General features: G+C 42.8%; 1 protein-coding gene across 1 annotated transcript in view; it reads left to right on the plus strand.

Moving 5' to 3' along the window:
* Positions 1-22,856, plus strand: part of NCAM1 (neural cell adhesion molecule 1) — a 156,486-nt gene that overhangs the window by 88,105 nt on the left and 45,525 nt on the right. The window contains 12 exon segments of the mRNA XM_064471030.1: positions 3,695-3,769; positions 5,276-5,494; positions 6,243-6,386; positions 7,252-7,389; positions 7,891-8,008; positions 9,274-9,443; positions 10,276-10,418; positions 16,573-16,602; positions 20,548-20,698; positions 21,289-21,473; positions 21,811-21,907; positions 22,674-22,844. Coding sequence (XP_064327100.1) covers positions 3,695-3,769; positions 5,276-5,494; positions 6,243-6,386; positions 7,252-7,389; positions 7,891-8,008; positions 9,274-9,443; positions 10,276-10,418; positions 16,573-16,602; positions 20,548-20,698; positions 21,289-21,473; positions 21,811-21,907; positions 22,674-22,844 — 1,641 coding nt within the window.

Consider the following 22,856-nt stretch of genomic DNA (forward strand, 5'->3'; position numbering starts at 1 on the left):
CAAGGCAGTGCTGTGGCGGAATTCAGTCACAACTTCGTTGTGTTCCCAGTTGATAAAAAGGGCAAGGCTCAGAAGAGTGCCTTGGACAGGCCAAGAGGGGCTGTAATAAGCCCCTTGCTGTTACTCAAGAGATCAAGGGATACTTTGATGTCCCCTCCTTCTGAAAGCCTCTTGGCTAGGCAAGACATACAGCCATACATGTAAATGTTAGCCAGAACTAGAACATGCAGTTCTCTCAAGCTGTGGTTTCATTTGAATCTTGGCTGGGTTACTTCTGTTTACTTCTGTATCCCAGTCTTCTGAGATTGAATACTAGCATTTATCAGTCTAGCCTGCTAAAATCTGGTGAGAGTAAAACGAGAAAAGTGGCATGGACCTTGCACTATTATTGTCCTTTGTGGAGCTCTGCTGGCTCTGATTAATTGCTTCCAGTTTACTTATGAAGAGAAATGCTGTGTCAGAATGGCTGTTGGCTGAAGAAGTGTGCTCCAACACCTTACCAGAAAACCCTACTACTTGTGTCCTTTCTTAATGATGGCAGGCAGTGCTGCTTCATTCTGTGTATACCTATATGCTTAATGCCTAACCCCCACAGTCCATATGTGTGTTTCCCCAGTATTGTAAGGAATGTTGCTATTGGCACAAACAGATTTTTGTTTCTGAAACAGTGCATGTTCCTTAAAAACCCAGGTCTGCTTGACAACTAAAAGTGATCCCTCTGTCGTGTGGAGGTAAAATTAGCTGCTCTGGGAGAAGAGTTTTCTTGCACTACAGTGTGAAAACACAGAGGGTGACAGACAAAGCATGTGCAGTAAAGTTGCTGATAGGTGCTCAGGCTATGTGGGGTAGAGGAATAGTTCTATTAGGATTATTGTTTTCTGTAAGCTAATGGCTGCAGTTTTGAAATAAAACCTATTCATTTTGGCCTCTTGAAATTCATACTTGACCTGAACTTGTTAGGCCACAGAGCTGCTGCAGCATTAAGCTATAGCTGGAGGAAAGCCAGGATCCAATTACATCTTCTGCCTAATGGGTCATAATTTATTCTCTGAAGAAAGCAGTGATGTTTCAGGAAGAGAAAGGCATTGGGCATGCGTGGATATGCATTGTGGAAGGCTGACGGTAAATGAACATGAAGATGGGGAGGTATCCTTTCCTCTCTCACTTGTTTAGTATCAGTGTCATCCAAATCAGAAAGTAAGTAGTCATACTGGACTATATACAAACAGGCCAGAAATTTGGTTAGCTTTTGTCTTGGCTGTCTAACTTGCTTTGCTGTGATTGTTGATTCTCCCCTTACTGTACTAAAACAGGTTTGTTTTAATAAATTCAGCATCTTTGACTTTTTGCTTTCAGTTTCTGGTGACACTCCCAAAATAGTATGTTCCTTCTTTGTCCAATAAATGCTAATCAGTTTCATTTTCATAAATAAATGAGGAAAATATGAGGGTTTTTTAGTAGTGGGACTCCAAATGTAGGCTCCTAATCTGTGCTTAGGTATTGAGGTAGGAGGCCTGCACTACTTCTTAGGGAGCTGCTCGGAGAGGTTGGTTATTCCTGAAAGCCAAACTTTTAATTTAGATATCTAAATATAGATTCAAAAACTGAACTTCGGACTTCGGTTGTCAGTGTTGGCCTTGCTTTTTTTTACTTTCTGAGTGAGGGTGAGAAGGCTTTTACAGCAGCAATTATCAGGGCCTCTGAACTTTAAATGTTTAACAAACATTTAATTGTTCATCCAGGAACTGTAAAGGTTCTTTAATACGTTGCCATCATATGGGTGAGACTAAGGATTCTTGGTTCTGTAAATATAATTTCTAAACAGGAGCTATTATTCACTTGCTGAAGACAAGATCCTAAAAGATAGCTTAACTGATAATTTGAAAACACTGTAATAAGGTCCTATTATTAAAAAGTGCCTGCCTTTTGCTGATGCCCCCAGCTTCTGGAATGTTCATATTGGGAACTACCGTAATGTCATTTGGGATTATTTGCATCACTGCACATTGCTGCAGCTGCTGCCCAAAGACATTAATTGAGTTTGTAATATTGTCTATGTTCAAGTCTAGTTCCATTGTAATGCAGAAGGATAAATGTTTTAGTATTGCAAAGCAGAAATCTGGTCTGGAAGAACTTGGAGGTCTAGACTTCAGACATCTAAAATATTTTTGTAGTACCTTTGCACTCACTCTCCATACAGCAGATACCTTAGCAGGAAGAGCACCCCAGAATATGATTCCAAATGTAAAATTCAGATGTTGGAAAGATTTGTGGGAAAAAACAACAAAAGCAATGAGCCTATAGCAGTAGGCTATTTAGTCCTTGCCGCACTGAATCTAATAAACCTTTAGCCTTTTATTATATTTGGCTCTTTGTACATGCAGTTCTGTTTTGGAGTATAGTTGAGAGAAATTAGATTACCCAGAAATAAAACAGGCTGAAGGCAAGAGCTAGAAGGGCAACATGTACCTCATTGAAAACTACAAGGAAGGTGAGAGAGTACCCTCAGACAAGATATGCAAGTTAAATAAAGATGTCCAAAGGGCAATTGAAAATGTGTGAGAAGAATTTTTATTTTTTCAGCAACAATATACTCAAATATTCCCTCTGAAAATATTACCTGATTGTATTATTTTGTAATTAATCCTTTTGAGGCTATGCTGGATTCAGTTGTAGAAAGTACAGAAGGTACAATATCTTGCACTGACTCCATGCTCCCTCAGTTCCAGAGAAGCTTGTAATAGATGCTTCACTCAAGTCCATGGAACATCTGTTCCATTTCTGCTGCCAAAACACCTTCAGTCTCTTATTTAAAAATAAAATTAAATTAATTTTAAAAAATCATGAAAACAACAAGCGAAAAAGTGCTGACATAAAAGCCAAAGCACTGATGATATTCCATGAGAAGACAGTGGAAGAGACCAAAGTATTGCTAATATTTTCATCTCTGCAATAGGATGGAGTTAGGTGAATTGTGCCTGGATGAACTTGGAAGCAAGTCTCAGCCAGTACTGTGAAGGCACAAATCACAAATTGTCGGTAGTCCTTGTCAGTATATACTGGAAGAAGTTTGCTTCCTAATCCAGGTGTGCTGTGAATGCCAGAAACATCTCTGGTTTCCTGGCTGTTTGGGCTAGGTTTCTGACTGGAATATCAGAGTAGGAGGCCAAGGAAGATCAAGAACCCAGAGTATGCCAGTGACTCCGACTTCCCATTTCTGATGGGGCTTGTCTGAATATGGTATCATATAGAGTGAAAAGTCTCCAGAGCAAAGATAATATGTATTTGCTGCCAGGATAGGCCTTTGAGCCTGTTCCAGTTTGAATTCAGAGGAGTCTTTGCAGGCTGTTTGGTATTCTGGTGTGCACACCAAGCGTGCTCCCTAGTATTGTAGTGTGGTAGAGATTTGAACATAAATCAGCCCTTTCTATATCATTCCATGTGGTTTCATAAAGGACTGGAAGCAACTCTGAATGTTAGCAACTTCTGGGTCCTCAAGGGTCCATGGTACTGTACATTCAGATAAATACAAAGAGCAACACTTTAAAAACCAAGAATGTTCCACCCTATGCTCTTCCATTGGATAAGTAAAGACGCCAGGGGGATTGGAAGGCTGACAAAGCTTTTTTTTTTTTTTTTGCTGAAGACCACTCATGTTGTGTAACCATCTTCTGCATGTTTATTTCTTTGCCAGCCTCTCTTCAAGTGGACATTGTTCCAAGCCAGGGAGAGATCAGTGTTGGAGAATCTAAATTCTTCCTATGTCAAGGTGAGTGATGGCTTATGACATGAGTTGTCTCCATCTGGGTTTGCTGGGAAGATCAATCAATGTATTAACTCTGGAATAAAAGCTCCAGTGCTAGGTCTACCTGCAAGATCTCTTGCTCTCTTTCTCATATGCCCTTGTGGTTTATAAGACTGAGTAGCAAAAGCAACATATGCTGTTGTGCTCTCCCTTGAGAGCTGGTAACAGAAAGTAGCTCCAGCAAACAGATTTTAAAATACAAAAAAAAAACCCAAAAATACCCAAACCAAAAAAACAGGTGCTGAAGTGTTGTCTATAAGCTTGAGCAATAGCCACAACAATGGCACCTTGCATCTTTCCGCCAATCTGTGATCTTTTGAATTTTGAATTAAGCCTCTTGTTTTTCCAAATTATTTCTCTAATCAACTGCTAACAGCAGTAATGGGAGTGCTAGGTGACTTGAGAGTTATCTCTGCAACTAAGGAATTTAATGCTGCTGAAAACCTGCGTTTCTTGTGACTCAATTTACTGTTTGTTCAGGCCGTCAACTGCCCCAGGCTGTTCTCCCTGCACAGTGTCCTGCTGTGCTGACACAATCCACATGTCTCAAAGTGGGTTCTACAATTCTATGGCCTTTTCCAAATTAGCAACCATGTGTCCTCTTCAGAGGTTCTCCTGAAAGCACCTGGCCTGGTTTCTAATGGGAGGAATTAGTATGTTGGAGCACTGGCATGATAGCATTCTGAAGCATGACACACAGCAAATAGGTACTATAGTGAGCTCTAGGAGCAAGATGCCATTAGAGGACCACAATTCCTCAGGAGCATAATTACTGGGACAAGTAATGAGGTTCTCTGATCCAGGCGTGCTTAACTGCAGAGTAATTTATTAATGCCAGTGGTTTAAAAACGAAAGTATACTCTGAGCAAGTGCTGTTGTGATGATGTTTGTGTTCCGAAAACTATGGAATCAATTAAACCCTCCAATAATAAGAGTTTGTGCCAAATAACAAAGCCACACTGAGGAATGCAGAGATGCGAACTGCGAGAAACCACTTAATAACAATTCTGACTTACATTGGATGCAGCAGGAGGTTTAAGCTGATCAGTGCCAGAACTGCTGTTACAGCAAAGTCACCATTTTGGTATGCAGAGTAGCCCAGCCTGCAAATACAAGTATTTATTGAAAACATGATGGAGCTTAAGCAGAAAGAGATTTTTCATTTCTTGGGCTGATCTGCGTAATGGAGGGTCTGGGGCATCGGATCCCAGGATGCATAGAAAGCCATTCTAGGCTAAAATGAGTATACCCGTTTAGATTATAAAACCAACTTGATATCGTTTTTGCAGGACAGCAGCTGACCATTCACAGTGCTGTGAGAGAGAATTTTCTTTGCTTGCTTCTCAGGTACCAGAAGCCCTTCCCCTGGGTCAGTCTTCCACATAGTGCTGCTGGTTGTATTTCATTCCCTCTGTGCAGATTTGTTGGGAACTCATTTCAGTTTGCTTTGTTTTCTTTCATTGTCCCTAGTGGCAGGGGAGGCCAAATACAAAGACATTTCCTGGTTTTCCCCTAATGGTGAGAAGCTGACGCCGAACCAACAGCGCATCTCAGTGGTGCGAAATGACGACTTCTCCTCCACTCTCACCATCTACAACGCCAACATTGATGATGCTGGCATCTATAAGTGTGTTGTCAGTAGCGTGGAGGAGGGAGACTCCGAGGCCACCGTCAATGTGAAAATTTTCCGTAAGAGAGCAGCTCCGAGGCTATTTTCTGGTCTACATTGCACATGTATAAGGCAAGATTAGGGAGGCAACCATTTTACCTTACTAGAAAAGGCTGTTTTTAAAGGGGAAGAAAGAGGGTGAAAAGAAAGGGGAAGTGAAGAAGATGCAGCTGCCTTCTTTCTTGGTTTTGAGGGGAAAGTGGGAACTAGGACCTTGGCCTGGCAAGGCATTACCAGCATGTCTAAACTCTTCTGAATGACAGGAGAGCAAGGGGTGGAAGGAGAAGATTCTAGTGCATCATAAATGTCTGGGAGGAGTAAGCAGAGACAGCAGCTTGTGTGGATGACAGACATGCTATGAAATAAGACTAGTCTTCAGTAAGGAGAATCACACATTCAGCAAGGTTGTTAAAATAAGCCACCAGCATGTTGTCTGGCGGAGCCATAATAGCAGCTCCTCCCCTTCCTGCCAGGAAGCTGAGCAGTTCCAGATTCACATTTTCTCTTTCCAGGGTGGACATATCAGTGACCTAGGTAGAGTATGGATTTGGCTCACTGGTGTGCCTGAGAGGCAGGGCTGGGAAATGGGGTTCCTGTGTTGCAGTGCAGTGCATTGAGTCAGGACAGCTTTACCCACCCCTCAGGAACATGAGGATTTCTAGAGAACATATCCTCTGGGGTTTCTTTGCTTCCCTCAGGCTTGAATCAGGAATGTAGCTTGAGGTGTGCTGGAAAGCTGCAGTGACTTTCTCCTTCCATTGTTTCTAGAAAAGCTGATGTTCAAGAATGCTCCCACTCCTCAGGAATTCAAGGAAGGGGATGATGCTGTGATTGTGTGTGATGTGGTCAGCTCACTGCCTCCTACCATCATCTGGAAGCACAAAGGCAGGGATGTTATCCTAAAAAAAGATGGTAAGGCACATGAGGTGTCTTGGTGCTTGTCCATTCAGGGGTCAAACGTCCATCTCCCACCTGGGCTCAAATCAGGCTCATACAAGGGGTTCGGGACATCAAAATGGTGGTGGTCACAAGGGAGGAGAGAAGCAATTTGTACCTAACGCTATGTCTTAGGGTGTGAATTTAGTTAGTCAAGGCGCTGTGGTTTGGCAGTGGCACGACAATGAAGATCCTACAGGCCATCAGGCTTTGAGACTGGAATAGGCCAAGGAATGCTAGAAAAAAAATTCAGATAAAAGAAATTCCATCAGACAGAAAAGCTGCATGTTGTGACACTCTCCAGTCTTCCTAAGGAAAAAGGGGCTAAAAGCTCCCTGCAAGAACCTTTCCCTTTCTTTCAAAATGCTGCAGACTGTCAGGCTCTGGCTTCCCCCCGCCAGTAAAATGCCCCTCTGAGCATAACTCCAGTTGAACATTGTTGCCTAAGCTGTGTCTCCCGCATCGGCTTGTCGCAGGCACAAGGGAACTGTAATAAGACTTGAGCTCTGCCACCCTTGGGCCGGAGGGGCAAGTTTCAAACTGCTTGTTGTCTGATACTAATGAAATGTAAATGTGTTTGTGAGTGTATATGTATCTGTTTATCGCTCTGTGTGTACTTACAGTATAAAGCAGCAGAGCAGTTTGCCTGCTACCCACATCTTTATTTCTTGGCAATGTCAGATCCAGTTACAGCAGCATCTCCATTAAATGATAGGAAGGGAAATTTTATTACGCTAAGCCTTGTCTCAACCCAGAAAGGGCAAGGAGAGGAGAAGAACACGTTACTTGTAGTGAGCTTTCCTGAGTATCCTTGGACAAACCTTCCTTTTGTCTTTTCTAGTTCGATTTATAGTCCTGTCCAACAACTACCTGCAGATCCGGGGAATCAAGAAAACAGATGAAGGGACATACCGCTGTGAGGGCCGGATCTTGGCTCGTGGGGAGATCAACTTCAAAGATATTCAGGTCATCGTAAATGGTGAGCAGCTTAGAGTAAGGCTAGTGTGGGGGCAGGGTATAGCACCTGCACTCCGGGCTGCTGACTGAAATAATACTTTAGATTCATGCTCACAATTTACCGTCAGGTACTAATCTTATTCTGCTGTGTCAAATAAAAAGGTCCATGAAACTGACTGTTTACCAGATGTTTGCAGGAAATTATCATGTCAAGAGAAACCTTAAGTGTCCCATGACTTAGAGAGAGGTATTGATCTTGATGGGACTCAAAAGTGGTTTTGTCCACAAGACTGATAATTTTTTTGTGCATCTCCCCACCCCCTGCCCTTCCTTCCCTGTGCCAATTGCTTTGAAAAGCTTATGCATCAAACCCGTTGATTGAAACTGGCAGGTGAAGGCATAAGGGTTTGAATTACTAGTGATGTCTGTGTGTATTGCAGAGGTTTACAGTGAGCCTTCCAGGGCTTGCTCTTGCTACATCTTCTGTCATTTCTAACTTGAATGTGGATTCCTTCTCTTCTAGTACCTCCTTCTGTGCGCGCCAGGCAGAGCACGATGAACGCCACTGCCAACCTCAGCCAGTCTGTCACCTTAGCATGTGATGCTGATGGCTTTCCTGAGCCAACCATGACGTGGACCAAGTAAGATATGTGCAGTGTCCTGATTGTGTGTGAGCATGATGTTTTCACCAAGGCCTGGAAAACCAGGCTGGAGGGAAAGCAACATTTTGACTGGAATAACATGAATTCATTTTCTTCACAAGAGAAAGAATAGCCTCATAACTGAATTGCAGTTAGCTTGTGTTGTAGGTTAACCCCAGTAAGCAGCTAAGCACTACACAGCCACTCACTATGTGCCCTCCGAGTGGGATGGGGAAGAGAACCAGAAGGGTAAAATCCAAAAACTTGTTGGTTGAGATAAAAGTGGTTTAATAGATAAAGCAAAAGCCATGTGTACAAGAAAAGCAAAATAAGGAATTCATTCATTACTTCCCATTAGCAGGCAGGTGTTCAGTCAGGTCAGCTGTCCTAGCTGTATCTCCTCCCAACAACCTGTGCACCCCCAGTCTACTCGCTGGCAGGGCAGTGTGAGAAACAGAAAACCCTTTGACATTGTGTGTATGCTGTTCAGCAGTAGCTAAAACATCACTGTGTTATCAATGTTGTTTAGGACACAAACCCAAAACATAGCACCATATGAGCTACTATGAAGAAAATTAACTCTATCCCAGCCAAAACCAGTACAGCTTCATGGAAAACCAAGAATAACAGTAAAAAGAGCAATTTTTCACTGTCCCATTGCATCCTTTGTCAAGCTGCAAATAGACATGAAGCTTCATGCTGACCAGACCTGTCCTGTGGGTCAGTTTATTATCATCTGTTGCACTGGTGGGGAAACTTAGGCAAAAGTGGGTGCTGTAACTTGTGTTTGTAGTGCCAGGAGACCTGCATCTGAAGTCTTTCACTTCATTTCATCAGGTCTAAATTTCACTGTCAGGCAACAATACAGACTTCAGGTACACTGTTCTTGAATTGTGTAGCTTTCGGCGAAGGTTATGAGGACAAGTTGTAGTGTTGAAAAAGCTGATGATTGATACCTTCATACACTGCCTTGATATGCAGGGGCAGAAGCCACCTTCAGTGCTGTTTATAGCTCTTGCATGTAGACTATGTAGTGTGTCAGGAGGTGAAAGATTCAGCTGCCAAGAGCCCTAGGGTAGGAGGGGTTAGGAACAGATCAAAATGTAAGCTTTGTAGCCCATAAGTAAAGGAAAAGATGGTGGTCCCTCTCAACCTGAGGAGTTTCAGTGCAGTAATGCAGTTGTAGCATTAACAACAAGCCTAAAACAAATAGCCTTTGATTGCTTCTCCTTCCCAATGCAGCCTGTGTGCTTTGTGCCCTGCAGGGATGGAGACCCCATAGAACAGGCCGATGATGAAGAGAAATACAGTTTTAACTACGATGGGTCTGAGCTCATCATCAAGAAGGTGGATAAGAGTGACGAAGCAGAATACATCTGCATCGCTGAGAACAAGGCTGGCGAGCATGATGCCACTATTCATCTCAAAGTTTTTGGTAAACATAGTCTTACTGTCCCCCCCTTTCCAATCCAGCTGGCTATTGGTAGCTCACTAGTAACCTGCTTGTCCCAGTTAATGCCTGATGTGGCTTATCCAGGGTTGCTTCTTTCCCAGGTAATGCAGCGACCTCTGCTATCATGCTAGCCAAAACAGATTCTGTGTAATTGAAACAGATGCCAACTCCATTCTGCTTCCTCTCTGATAAATTCAGTCCTGTGTGGGGGGTGGTGTGAGATTCACATGCTACTTGAAATATCTTCCAGGCCCAGAGGGCTGAATCCTAATCCAACCAAAGCTGCTAATAAAAGTGTTTTAGGACTTCAGTGGGACTTGCTATAACCTGGAAAGGGAGGTGAACGCCACCCCACCACTGTGTGAATGACCTCAAACTTGCAGGAATGAATTGGCAGCTTTCCTACCTTCCATGAATCTGGGAGTGTAAAGGAGTATAATTCTCCCTATCCCATTCCTTTGCAGCCTCTTGACAAAGCTGCTTATCAAAAGGCTAATTTGGAGTAGAAAGCGAGGTGGAGTAGGAAACTAGGACTGCTTGTTTGTACCCTGTTAAATGGGTTCTACTTCAGATATAGCTTCTTTTAGTCCTCTCTTATAAGCCTCAGCTGTAAGCATGTGTAGAAAAGACCTTCTAGTTCTGCAAGGAGGTACCCTCTTCTCAAATATCACTCTGCTTCCTTCCCCATGAAGCAGTAAACTTGTGCCAATTTAAAAGTCTTTTTTTCCCCAATGTTGCTTGTTTCAAACATTGCTGTTGACAGGCAAGCTTCAGTCTGAGCACCAACTGAATGAAGGTTGCTTTTTCTTTTCAGCAAAACCCAAAATCACCTATGTGGAGAATAAAACGGCCATGGAGCTGGAGGATCAGATTACACTGACCTGTGAGGCATCTGGGGACCCAATCCCTTCCATCACCTGGAGAACTTCCACCAGGAACATCAGCAATGAAGAGAAGGTATAATCCTTCCCAAAACCATGGTCTCATTTGCTGGGATCAGTACAGCTTTATCTGCCTGCCTCTGCTGATCCAGACTGCATGATTAGCTGCATGAAGATGCACATGGAAATCACGGTGATTCCCCTCTCTGTGGTGAGAACACATGCGGTCCTGCACAGACTATCTGCTAAAGGGTCAGCTCTACAGCTGAAGTAATGCCATAGGTGTTCTTTTGTATAAAGAGACATCTCAGTTTATAACAACTGAGAGTATGCTTTTTAATTCCTGCTGATATCACTCTGAGTTGAATTAACTTGAAAAGCAGTAGGCCCTGGACCCTTTTTAGAGGACTTTCCAAAGGGACCTACGGTTGCAGGGAGCTTGTGAAAGGGCTTTTCCCTTCTGTTTCCAAGCTGAGAGGTGGGATTTCAGTGTTTTGCATGCTGCCATGATGATGATGATATGATATGAGAGGGTGGCAGGTGAAGAGGTGCGGGGTATTATCTCTCAAAGATGCAGTGGACCAAAATGAGCCTGTTAATTCCTTCTTGCCTTTCTGTATTGTATTCTAATACTGCATGTACCCGAAGCACAAAAGCCTGGCTGCCTTTGTGTTCACCTTTTCTGTTGATCACTTCAATACCATTTTGTTCTTAAGGCAAAAATAATTAGCAGTTTTTCTTTTCAAGAGTGCTTTTTTTTTTATTGGCCACAATGTCCCTTAAGTAGACAAAACTAGGATGTGCTGTATTACTAGAGATATTTCGTAATAGTTCCATAAGGTGATAAGGAGGCATAGTTTAGAGCCAAAGAAAGCCTAGACAAAAGTTGGAGTAAGGAGTTGTTGCTTATTAATAATCTTCTAGTAACAGGGTGCTTCAAGGCTCAGCTAACTTGGGCATGCCAGGGGTTCTGACTCAGTATGAAGGCAGCACTTGATAGACTGTGAAAGCAACAGAGGTATCTGCTGTCAGTCATCCGCACAGCTGCTGTTCTACACTATAGCTTCCTAAACGAGCTTTTTTAATTGCCTCCGTGATGTCGGTTCTTCACTATGTTGTTAATGTGTAACTTATTAATCAGGGTGCCAAAGTTTTCCAGCTGTAACATCACATGGATTCAAGGGCTAGTGTAAATTTCTGCAATGCTTAGAGAGAGATTTCCATTGCTTTCAAAGCTGCTGGCTTGGGCTCTCACTACAGCGTGACTGGGGGACCTGTTTTGACAAGATAAGGTTATTTATGGTCTTGTCTCTGTGTAGGAGAGCAGTGGGAGGAGCTAAGTGCTCTAGGGCTTCTAGCACCAGAGTTTGGATCACAGCCAAGGAAAAGAGTTTTGACAGGGAGAACAATATTAAAACTGAAATAACACTAAATCAAGTAGAAGTCAGTAGAAGAGCCTGTTTGCAGAGTCCCATCTGTCCAGCCCAGTTAAGCTAACAAGATCTCAGTGGCAAAACTGCTAACTATTTTTGAGACTCTCATATATCCTGTTTGATGCTGTTAAGTTGGTGATCAATATTAAGGAAACTGTTAATACTCTGGTAATTTCTTGAATAGATGGGGGAAAATCAAAGGTTTGAGACGCTACTATGTGTCTCAGGTCCTGGTTAAAATCTTCAGAGCAAAGATTTTTTTTTTTTTTATCGTATAGGGTGCATTTTCTAGGCAGAGGTTTTGGGTTTTTTTTTTTGTATGTGTGTTTTGTTTTTCACTTTTTCCCATTCTCTATCTTGTGCTGTAAATTTAGGTGAATGGTACAGATGTCCAGAAAATCCTCAGGTCAAAATAGCTCTGATAGATGTTCTATTACCTGTACAACTAAATGCATATATTCAGTTTACTATTCACTTATCCCCTCTGGGATAGCACAGGAAAATGGATGGTCTGTGTGGGACAAACAATACTAGTTTTAAAATTATCAAGCCCTACTTTTGAACATGCTTTAGATACTTGGATGCATCTGTCTCACTACATGCCGTTTACTTTTGTAATGATATTTTGGTCCAGATTTTTAAAGGCCTAGAGGTGCCATAACTCTCATGAACGTTTGGTACTTCAGAAAAACCTACCCAAGCCCCCAAACAAACAAACAAGCCAGCGAGGGTTCTTTTGTTTAGGTTTTCTCAGTCTTTGTCCAAGAACAGAAACAGTCTGACATGTTGATGAAGGGCAGGAGGTGCGATAGCCCAAATACCTAGGCTGACGATGTCACAACTACTTAAACATTCCCACACTTCCTCACGCTGAGAGACCTGTTCATATCCTAGCATGCATAGCAAAAGATTCTCCTCTCTATGGCTATGCCCGCATAATGTGGCACCACTTGGACAAACAATCTTTTGGCCTGAAGATGGTCTGCAAAGGTAAGTGGTTGTGACTGCTCCAGCAAAAGCAAATGGTCGGCAACAGTGTACCAACACAGATGAGCAGACCCAACTTCCAGATACTGGCATGGTGGAAGCTTCCTCTTAGTAGTAAACTGGCAGCTTCCGTTCTTTTGCCCTGCAGAGTCACAGAGTCACAGAATGGCAGGGGTTGGAAGGGACCTTTGGAGCTCACCCCATCCCACCTCCTGTGTGAGCAGGCACCCCCAGAGCAGGGGGCACAGGAACATGTCCAGGCAGGGTGTGAATGTCTCCAGGGAAGGGACTCCACAGCCTCTCTGGGCAGCCTGTGCCCCTGCTCTGGCACCCTCAAAGTGAAGAAGACTTTTCTCATATTGAGGTGGAAGTTTCTGTGTTCCAGCTTGTGCCCGTTGCCCCCTGAAGAGAGAGAGCAAGTAAAATAATAAAAAAAAAATTGCTTATATGTGGCTTACTTTGTGGGTGTTGGAACATGCTGCTTAGGATGAACTTTTGCTCTGCCATTCTGAGATTCCTGTCTATCACTACTGCAGAACATAGAAGAATTAACAGGCCTGGAGAGTCATCACCATGATGGTTTGAAATGGTTTAGCTTCATCTTTCCTCAAGTATTTATTGCTGTGCCATTGTAGGGAGGAGGAATGCTTTCTCTGAATGATACCAGGTGTAAAGCTGATCAAGGTAGTATGCCAGATTCCTCATCACCTTCAGTATATTTCATGCCCCTTTATGAGACATGTTTCTTCTATTGCTTTAACAGAATGCTAACTGTGATTCAGTAGATAGAGTTTAGATCTGTTGTGTATTGGTGTATACAAGTTCCATAGTTTTAGTGCAGTGTTTCCTGTCAGATTTCTGGATGAGGCAATTGCTAACTACTGTTACACACCCTTTCATGAAACAGTTGCGGAGACAGTCCTAAGTTTCTCACCCAGCAGTATAGCTCCTCAGTGTGTGAGGAATAGGAGGGGTAATAGGGGATGCTTTTATGCAGGCCTTTTAACATCTTGCCAGAGCTGGCAGTAGGTATATCTGTGGTGTAGGATCGCACTCAGTACTGCTGTCTGGCCTCCCATGTGAACTATCAAGACCTGCACCATGTTACCATTTTCTTCATGGCAATTCAGAAATAAAGTGAACATTTTCTCACTGGAATGAAGGAATCGAAGAACAGAGGAAGAGATCAGCTCTGATATTCTTCCTTTTTTATCCTAATTAGGATAAAGTTAACTGTAATTACAATTTAACCTGTATAGTGTTATTGGGACTCTTCCACCAAGGCTGTCCTACAAGATTCCCTGTTCCTAAAGTAGGAAAACACAGAAGTCTGACTTCTGAATGGATCACAGTTTGAGAGGCCCCTTTAGTAGGTGACTGCTTGTCTGAATAACAGATGTCTTTCTGCTCACCCCTCTCATGGGTGTTTGACACCGCTGTGTGGTGCTACCCTGAGAACAGTCCAATGCATCCTTCTACTTATTTTCAGGATTACTGTTACTGACCAGTAGTCTCTATCAACTCTGTGTTGTTGGCAGCTAAAGCAAATAGCTAAGTTGTTAAAAAATTTAGAAACCTTTAGATGAAAACAACTTGATTGAATTCCAGCAAAGTAAAGAACGTCCTTTTTGCTAGGGCATAAGCATTGGGTTGCCAGTGTTGCAGCAGCATATTAGGGCACAATAACCATAAAATGAGAGGAACTCATGCCCTTGCACAGCTCTCTCTAGGTCAAATTTAGCAGTGAAGTAATAAAAAATTTTTAATGAAGTTAAAATTAGGTTAAATAGAGAAGAGTCATATACTCTGCTGACGCAAATAAGCATTTTTGCAGTACCTTCAGTAAAGGGCTTCTAGATGTCATGTAGCAGATGTAACATTTCAAAATTTAACGTAAGTTTAATCTCCTGACTTTTGTTCTTTTAAGTGGACAATATACCTTGAATACAATTCCCTTTCTTAAATTTGTGTTGTTTTTCATATCTCATGACATGTACATGGGAATATCTTCGGATTTAATAATCCAGGGAGTAGACTACGTTGGCAGTTCCCAGGAACTCCCTTGTAACTGAAGGCGCTCCCATTTAATAACTTGCTTCCAAAGGGAAGGGAAGATGCTAGCATGCGTGAGGCTTTTGGTTCCCACTCTGTCCCCTGCATGGTGCTGAGTAGAGCTTGTGTATCTCTTCGTCGTGGTAAGGGAGAGTTAGTATGAAACTCTCCAGGGTGGAGAACAAGGTTCTACCTTTTTTCCCGTCACCCATGAGTGCCATTACAAAGAAACAGCAAACGTCTAGGGGTGTGGGAACAGGCTTTTTTCCTCCTTCATCTTCTTTTAGGTTGACAGGTACTGAACAGTAAAGGATAAATAGATGTATTTTTTTGTTGTTGTTCTTTTTTTCCTTTCCTTTCTTAAATCCCTGTGTGCTGACAGCGTAGAGACTCAGTGAATAGGATTGAAATGGGACTTGCATGGGTATAAGCAAGACAGTTCCCTGGCTAGCCTGACTTGCTCAGGTACAGAGAACGACTGGCACATCAAAAAGGCATTATGCCGAATTATTATGGTTGCCTGTTCAGCTTTCAAGGAACTTGTGCACAACAGGATATATATACACATAGAGATGATGGGAGTGTCCTAGCCCATGCAGGTATTGGTGAGCTTCTCTTCTGGTGGCTTCACCTCAAGCGTCTGGTTACAAACAAATAACTTGCTTTGATAAAAGACATTCTAAAATGAAGCTGTCTGTACCACATTTTAATACTTAAGCCTCACAGTGTTCACTAGAAGCACTGTGGAAACAATACTATGTTTTTTATTCTCATTTCCTCAGCTTTCATCTCCATCTCTGTAATGTCACTCCTGTGTATGCTGTTATATACAGACATCAGCAATGCTTGTGCCTCACATTCAATAATGCCATCATGGCTGTGATATTAGCAGGTGATTTTTGACTCCTGAACTGAAATGGATCAAGTTGCAATTGAAAGAGAGACCAGAAGAAAAATATTTGACAGATAAATTATAGGGGAAAAATAGAACCCAGCAGCTTTGGTCTTTCTGAAGCACAGTGCATATTGTCCACACTATTGTGGCTTTCTCTGAAAGAGAAATGTATGTTTACTGGTAAGGTTTATGCATGTTTCACTGATGCCTGTTGTTTGGTTGTCCCAAGCCCAGTAAGGACCGGGTGCACACATGCCTAAGCATAATGAGCTGGATGTTATCAAGTGGAGGTACAAGGTTCTGCCCTGCTATCCAGGGGGGTCGTACTGTTTCAGTGCCCTGCAGCTCAAGGTCTCCTACTCCTGGCACAGTATGCATGCAAAAACATGTACAAATGCATGATCACATGGATGATAGGAGTGTTAATGTTAATCAGTGTGTGTGGGTGGCTGACAAACCAGTGTTAGAAAACCAGTTCTGTAACTATCTGGGATTTAGTGACCTAGGTAATCAGAATCACTTCCCCAGTATACTGGGAACAGGTTTCTAGAAATGGTGAGACATAGCAAGGGAAATAGACACTCAATATGTAAAAACAGAAGCAGTCTTTAGGTATCATTAGCCTTTATTAATTTTTTTAAGACCAATTTATAGGATATTAAATTCTGAATGTAAATCTAAACTGAGGTTATTTGGGAAATGGAAATTGTGATCACCCCCCACACATGAGAGATACAGCTTGGAGCCTGCATGTGCACAGAGCGCAGTGTGGTGCATACACTATGATACCTAAAAGCAACCTTTGATAAACTTTTATTGCTTTTTTTCCTGTTGTTGTTGTGTTCTATATCTGTTCTCTCCAGGCTTCGTGGACCCGGCCCGAGAAACAAGAGGTATAAGATTACCAGACCTTTAGCAAACTTTGTAGTTGTTTTGGTTTTGTTTTTTTTAAGCATTACAGATTAACAAATCTCTAGTCCAGTAACCTCGCCAACTAAACCAGCATTAATAATATGAACAAATTAAATATCAATACATAAAAGAAACAGCTTATAGAGTTAGAAGTTGCCTGGCATGTAGTAATGCATTTTGGATGAGCAAACTAGCTGTGTTGGGAGTGAGTAATTCTGATTGTCACCTTAAAAAAAACAAGACTATTAAAAATAAAGGCAAATGTAAAATCTGACAAATACTGTTTTCACTATTTTCTTCTATGCTACCAGTGTGAATTAGATCTCTCTTCTCAAGTTTTAAGATTTAGCAACAGTGTGTATCCTGGGAAGGTTTTTTTTTTCCAAAGTGTTGTTCTGAAACCAGGACGCAAAGATAGCTGCTTTTGCTCCAGCCAACTCATCTGTTTGCTCATGGTAGTCGTTAAGTTTGACCTTCTCTTAAAGAACAACTGCATCATGTTCCATTTCAAAATCAATGCGGATGAATCTTTCACAAGTTATCTTTCTCCAGAAAATGCCCCAAATTGATAATTTATTATTTGTCTTTGATGTGCAAGGGTCACTGAGAGTGCATGGGACAATGGAGTAACTCAGTTTGGTGCAAATGTGGTTTGTTGCTGGTTTATTTCATATTCAGTGCTGTATTCCAAAAATAAAAATAACAACCTATCTTTTACATGCACCTTATTTGTAGCATTCTTGCTTCAAAATGGACCAGAAAGTATGTTTCCAAGCAAATAATAGGGGTCATGTAGAGAACGAAATTAGCTAGCAGAACTGTGTGACACACATTTGTATTTTTAGGTACAACTTTTTGGAGGCTCTGGGTACCCTGACTTCTGCTTTTATTTTTAAGCTGTCTGAAAGCATAGACGCTGTTGTGGCCTTGATAAAGTGAACCTCTACTTCAGCACCGTCTGCTGTTGTTTCATATGGGGCTGAGAAGATACTTCCCATTGTTACTTCAAAATAATCTATTGAAATAGATTAATTGTGGCAAGTGAAGGCATCACATAATTCAGACCAGTTTGCGTTGAATAATTTGGAATTTGAGTGGTTGCATCTCTTCAGGCCTCATGTTAATTCCTATTACAGTTGCCGCCATCTCCCCTCCTCCTGCCCAGTGTTTTCACTGTGCTGTCTGTCTCAAGCTTTTTATTAATATGAGCACTAATACTATTAAGCTTGCTGTCTCTACATTTCTTACTGTGACTGTATCTTAAAATAGCCAAGTGGGGTTCTGTGAGAATGCTGTTGAAGTTTATTGTTGCAGCTTGTGTAGACATATCTTTAAAATAGCTAGCGTGGGGTCTTTTAGCAGTGTATTCCACTGGCAGGGAGCTCAGTTCTCCGGAAGCTGAGTGAATACTTGGCATGAAGTGCTTCACTCTTATTAACGCATTAGCTAGTTTAAAGTAAGGAAGTCTCTGTGAGCTTCAATCATAGCATATATGGGTGTTAAATTTTGCTTTCCTTGCTTTGGAGGCACAAGTGCAGTTGGCTGCTGCTTCCTCTAAACCACAGTCAGCTCTACTTACTTTGTGCAGTCCATAATGTCTCAGTTCATTCTGGTCCTGCCTATACCGTAGAATTGTTGAAAGCCATATTAGCAGCATATGCTAGCAACACCTTTCCCCCACCAAGTTATCACCAACAGATGCTAAAAAACTCAGTTACAGGCAAAATTATGCCTCTGTTAGAGCTTGCACTGGTGATGACTTTCTGGTAACTGGGAATTAGTGCAACCTTACAACTATTAAGACCTGCGGATGAGTTCTGGTTAGTGCAGTGCAAGCACAGAGCTAAGAGAGACCACTTCTCTTCCTTCACTGGAATTCGTAGCTGTGGTCAGGATTTCCAGGTGCTGTTTTATAATGATGTCCACCATGTGGAAACCAAGTGAGGAGGGAGAATATATGACTGTGTGAAATTGTCATGAATACTTGTTTGTGAAAGGACTGAGAAGTCCAAAAGGTGGAGGGAAGGGGATTAAGTGCATTTCCTACTTGTCTCTCTTCTTCCCCTTTAGCACCAAAGTATCAAAATCCTAGGCCAACTTTGTACATAGAGACTGTGCCACATGGCATTGTCAGAATTTGGAGAAAAACACCTGCAGGCGTCTCAGGATCACTAACAGGTGATATAGGGAACCATCACACCCTTTTCTGTAGAGTGGCAGTTGCTACGGCATGAGTTATTGCCAGTGTCCCTTAAGTTGTCTCCCCATGACTATGAAGCATTTCTGTTATTCAAAATCCTCAAAATCAAAGAGGCTGGGTAATGGGATTACAAGTGTCTACATCTGGCTCACAGGTTTCTACCTATCCTGTGGTTCTAGCAGCCAGGAGTTGTTAGCATCTGATGATCCAAAATATGAATAAAGAAAACTAGTAGCATGCTTTCTTGGGTGGACACTTTTCTTTGGAGTATTTTTCCTGATCTTTCTTTTTCATTACTTGTGCCTTTTGCATTAAGAAACAGAGCTTCATCTTCAGAATCGGTTGCATTACTTGTAAAGTTATCATTTTACCAGGACTGCCTGGCACTCTTTTGTTTGTATGAGAGCTTGACAAAGTGTGGAAGAGGCAGGTGACACTGGATGTAAAATTACCTTTACTGTAATGCTCACGTGCTGGTATTTTACCATGTTTATACTCTTGCCTACTGATGGGGTCACAGAGACAAGTATTTAGAATATTCACTCTATTCATGAGCTGGAAGAAGCTGGGAGCCTCTGCAGATCTGGAGTCTTGACATTTATGGATGCTACTGCAATAGTGCCAGAAGTGAGCTGAGTTTTGTAGTCAAATCACAAGTCAGACAAAAGGATAATGAATATAGTCAGCCACTGAAGAAAGATGAAAGCAGAATTTGGTTGTGTAAGATACCACAATGGACTAATGTTGTGTTAAGGGATCTATCCCTCGTTCTAGGAAACGATGCACACAGCACCACATGTACATGAGATACAGAACTGTTCCCAGCGGCACAAGGGACCAAGCACAGGAAAGGGAGTGGAGTTGGTAGCTTGTGGCATTGGTCAGGGATTGCAGTAGACCTGCATGCAGGGTAGAAGAGAGAAGAAAAATACATATAATTGGTTTTGTGTCATCAAAGGATACTATTTTTGTGCATATGAAATTTGACTAGCTGAAATTAACTGATATTGGAACTAATAGAGGTAATCACATCTACTTATGGAAACTTTGTCAGTCTCGGAGATCGAGAACACTAGCTCAGAACAGAAAGAGGCTTCAGGCCCAGAGAGAATGGCCGCTTGAGAGACCAGAGATGTACTTTGTGCTACAGTTCAGTGCGTTTGGCTGATTAACATCCTCAAGGTTTTTACTCATAATCTCAGTACTTGGCCTGTATCTTCCAAGAAAATGAATGCTCTTGGAGCATTAATTACATTAAGCGTGGCTGGCTGCAGCAGCAGGCACAGCCATGAGGGTACCTAATTTGTTCCCTTCTGCTTGTGCCACTTCGGAAACAGAGTAGCTGTTGGAGAGGTTTTCTACAAGAGCATGCTGGCAAAAATTTTTAACCAGAGTTAAGAAACTTCTTCATGCTTGGAAGAAGCTTGATGTTACCTAGTTGTCCTCAGGCACATAGTAGCATCTGATACATCAGTGCTTTGTTTCATTTTCTTCCCTTCTTCTGAGTGCTTTGAATCATTGCAGTTGGCCCTGTGCAACAAGGAATCTTCTTGTTGCTTTTGGAAATGCCTCTCTGCCTATGATTTCACCTGGCCCCAGGTGAGCACTTTTGAAGTTCTGAGCACTGGAGAGTTGGTGTGAGGTAGACTTGCATTTGTTCTCATCCCTTCAGTCTGCACCTCAAGCTCAGAGCTCAGCCTCTAACTCTCTTTTCCTTTCCCGCTAGACCCTGGATGGGCGCATCGTAGTACGTAGCCATGCCCGGGTGTCGTCCCTGACTCTCAAAGAAATTCAGTACACTGATGCCGGAGAATATGTATGCACAGCCAGCAACACCATCGGGCAGGATTCCCAAGCCATGTACCTTGAAGTGCAGTGTAAGAAGTGGAGGATGGGATGGGGAGGGTGTTCATGTGTTTAGAGGGGGGACTGTTTTGATTTCCTTTTCCTGTGATGAGACTGAGGCACCTATGGCTAAGGAAATGTGTGTTGTTTAGATAGAGGACATGGGAAGCAACTTTGTGTGAAATAATTTTGTTGGAGACATGTTGCTGCGTACATACGTGCAGATGTTTGTTCTAGTGGTCTCTAGCTGGGATACTACTTGCACCTTGGGAAGATACTGGGCCATCAATCTGCCGCAGTCCTATATGTTGGGTGGATCAGAGTTCTTCCCTAGGAGAATTTCCTGGTATGCACTTCCCTAGATGCATAGCATGCTGTCTGCTCCTCCTCCCACACCGCGTTAAGATCAGCCTTTGGGACTGAGTAGGTTTCCTCCTTACGTCCTTCAGCAAAAGGCACCACCCATCGCCCTGGATGGGAGGACAGTTCGTTTCCTATATTAGATTTCCTTCCCCACATTAAACTGGACCCCAGTCAAGGGATCCTTAAAATGAGGCTGACTGGGCTACTTTAGGAGATTGTTCTGGCTCAAATTACCTTTGCAAATGTGTCTGTCTTTCAGATGCCCCCAAGCTTCAGGGCCCTGTGGCTGTCTATACGTGGGAAGGAAATCAAGTGAACATCACCTGTGAGGTATTTGCTTACCCTAGTGCTGTCATCTCCTGGTTCCGGGATGGACAGCTGCTTCCCAGCTCAAACTACAGCAACATCAAGATCTACAACACTCCATCAGCAAGCTACCTGGAGGTGAGGAAAAGCAAGGAGGGGAGAAGGTATATGCAGCCAGGAAGGCTCAGTGCTATCACAAAGTTTATGTTCCTGATGTTGAAGGAGTTAAATCTTTTGTCAAGGCACCCTGTTGGTAGACAAGAAGTTGCATGGTGTTTCTGGCACATCAAATGCTAAGAAAATCAGGTAATAGAAGTCACCACGTATGCCTTGCCTTTGACTTTCTGCCCTCTGCAGTTCGCCCCACTGTGGACAGTCCTCAGAGTGTCAGCATGTGTACTTTATTGTGGCTTCTCTTCCCAGCAACATGCAGGGTGCATTCACAAAGTGAAAAGGGTTTCCATTCCTTCCACAGGTGACACCAGACTCTGAAAATGACTTTGGGAACTATAACTGCACTGCTGTGAACCGCATTGGTCAGGAGTCCTCAGAGTTCATTCTTGTGCAGGCAGGTGAGCGTCCCAGGCCCTTGAGCTGAGGAGGCAGAGTGACTGTTCTAGTTTGTGTTGGTAGGGTACCAGAAGAGCCAGTTTCTACTTTCAGGGAGACTGTTCATAGATATTTTGCTTTGGGATGGGTTGTAGATAACAAGATCCTTAGTATCTCTGCCTCCTTGTTTCTGAAGGGTCTCACTCTCTTCTGCACTTCCGCTTTGGCAGAGCTGTGATCTTTGATTTCTGACAGCCATTGCATATGTGCATATGTGTGCATGTGTGCTTCTCAGAATCAGCAAAATATCCCTAATGATACAGGTGTAGAGCAAGATAGAAACCCTGTCTACCAACTGAAGAGTCCCAGTTTCTGACTGCATGAGAGACTGAAATGGCCTCTAGTGTCCTGTCAGGGCTGCCACAGGGACAAATTTAGTAATGGTCTAGCTATGTGTTGGAGCGCCCTATGGAAGAGACTGTAGGGGCAGAATAGCATCCAGGATGCTCTTGTTACTCTGCTCTGGCTGTCCCCTTTTGAAGAAGGTACTGTAAGTCTCTAGCCTCTTAGAGGAGAGACAAGATGAAGGTTTCTGCCCTGCCTCATTAGCATTCTTAAAAGCCCCCTTAACAGCCTTCCCCTCCTGAGGGAAGCCTCAAGTCTACCCCTCTCCTTTGTGAAGCCATGACAAGGGTCTATTTGATATTCCCAATTTTCTGTTTTCTTTGCCACTGGAGCTTGTTTCCCGCTGTCTTCTGCATCATTGGTTGTTTTCCCTTCCTCCCCTAGATACTCCGTCCTCTCCTTCCATTGACAGAGTGGAGCCCTATTCCAGTACTGCCCAGGTGGAGTTCGATGAGCCTGAAGCTACCGGTGGGGTGCCCATACTCAAGTACAAAGCGGAGTGGAGGGCACTGGGAGAAGGAGAATGGCATTCAAGGTTGTATGATGCAAAAGAAGGTAGGATGATAA

The sequence above is a fragment of the Phalacrocorax carbo genome, chromosome 21 (genome assembly GCF_963921805.1).
Source record: "Phalacrocorax carbo chromosome 21, bPhaCar2.1, whole genome shotgun sequence".
Lineage (NCBI taxonomy): Eukaryota > Metazoa > Chordata > Aves > Suliformes > Phalacrocoracidae > Phalacrocorax > Phalacrocorax carbo.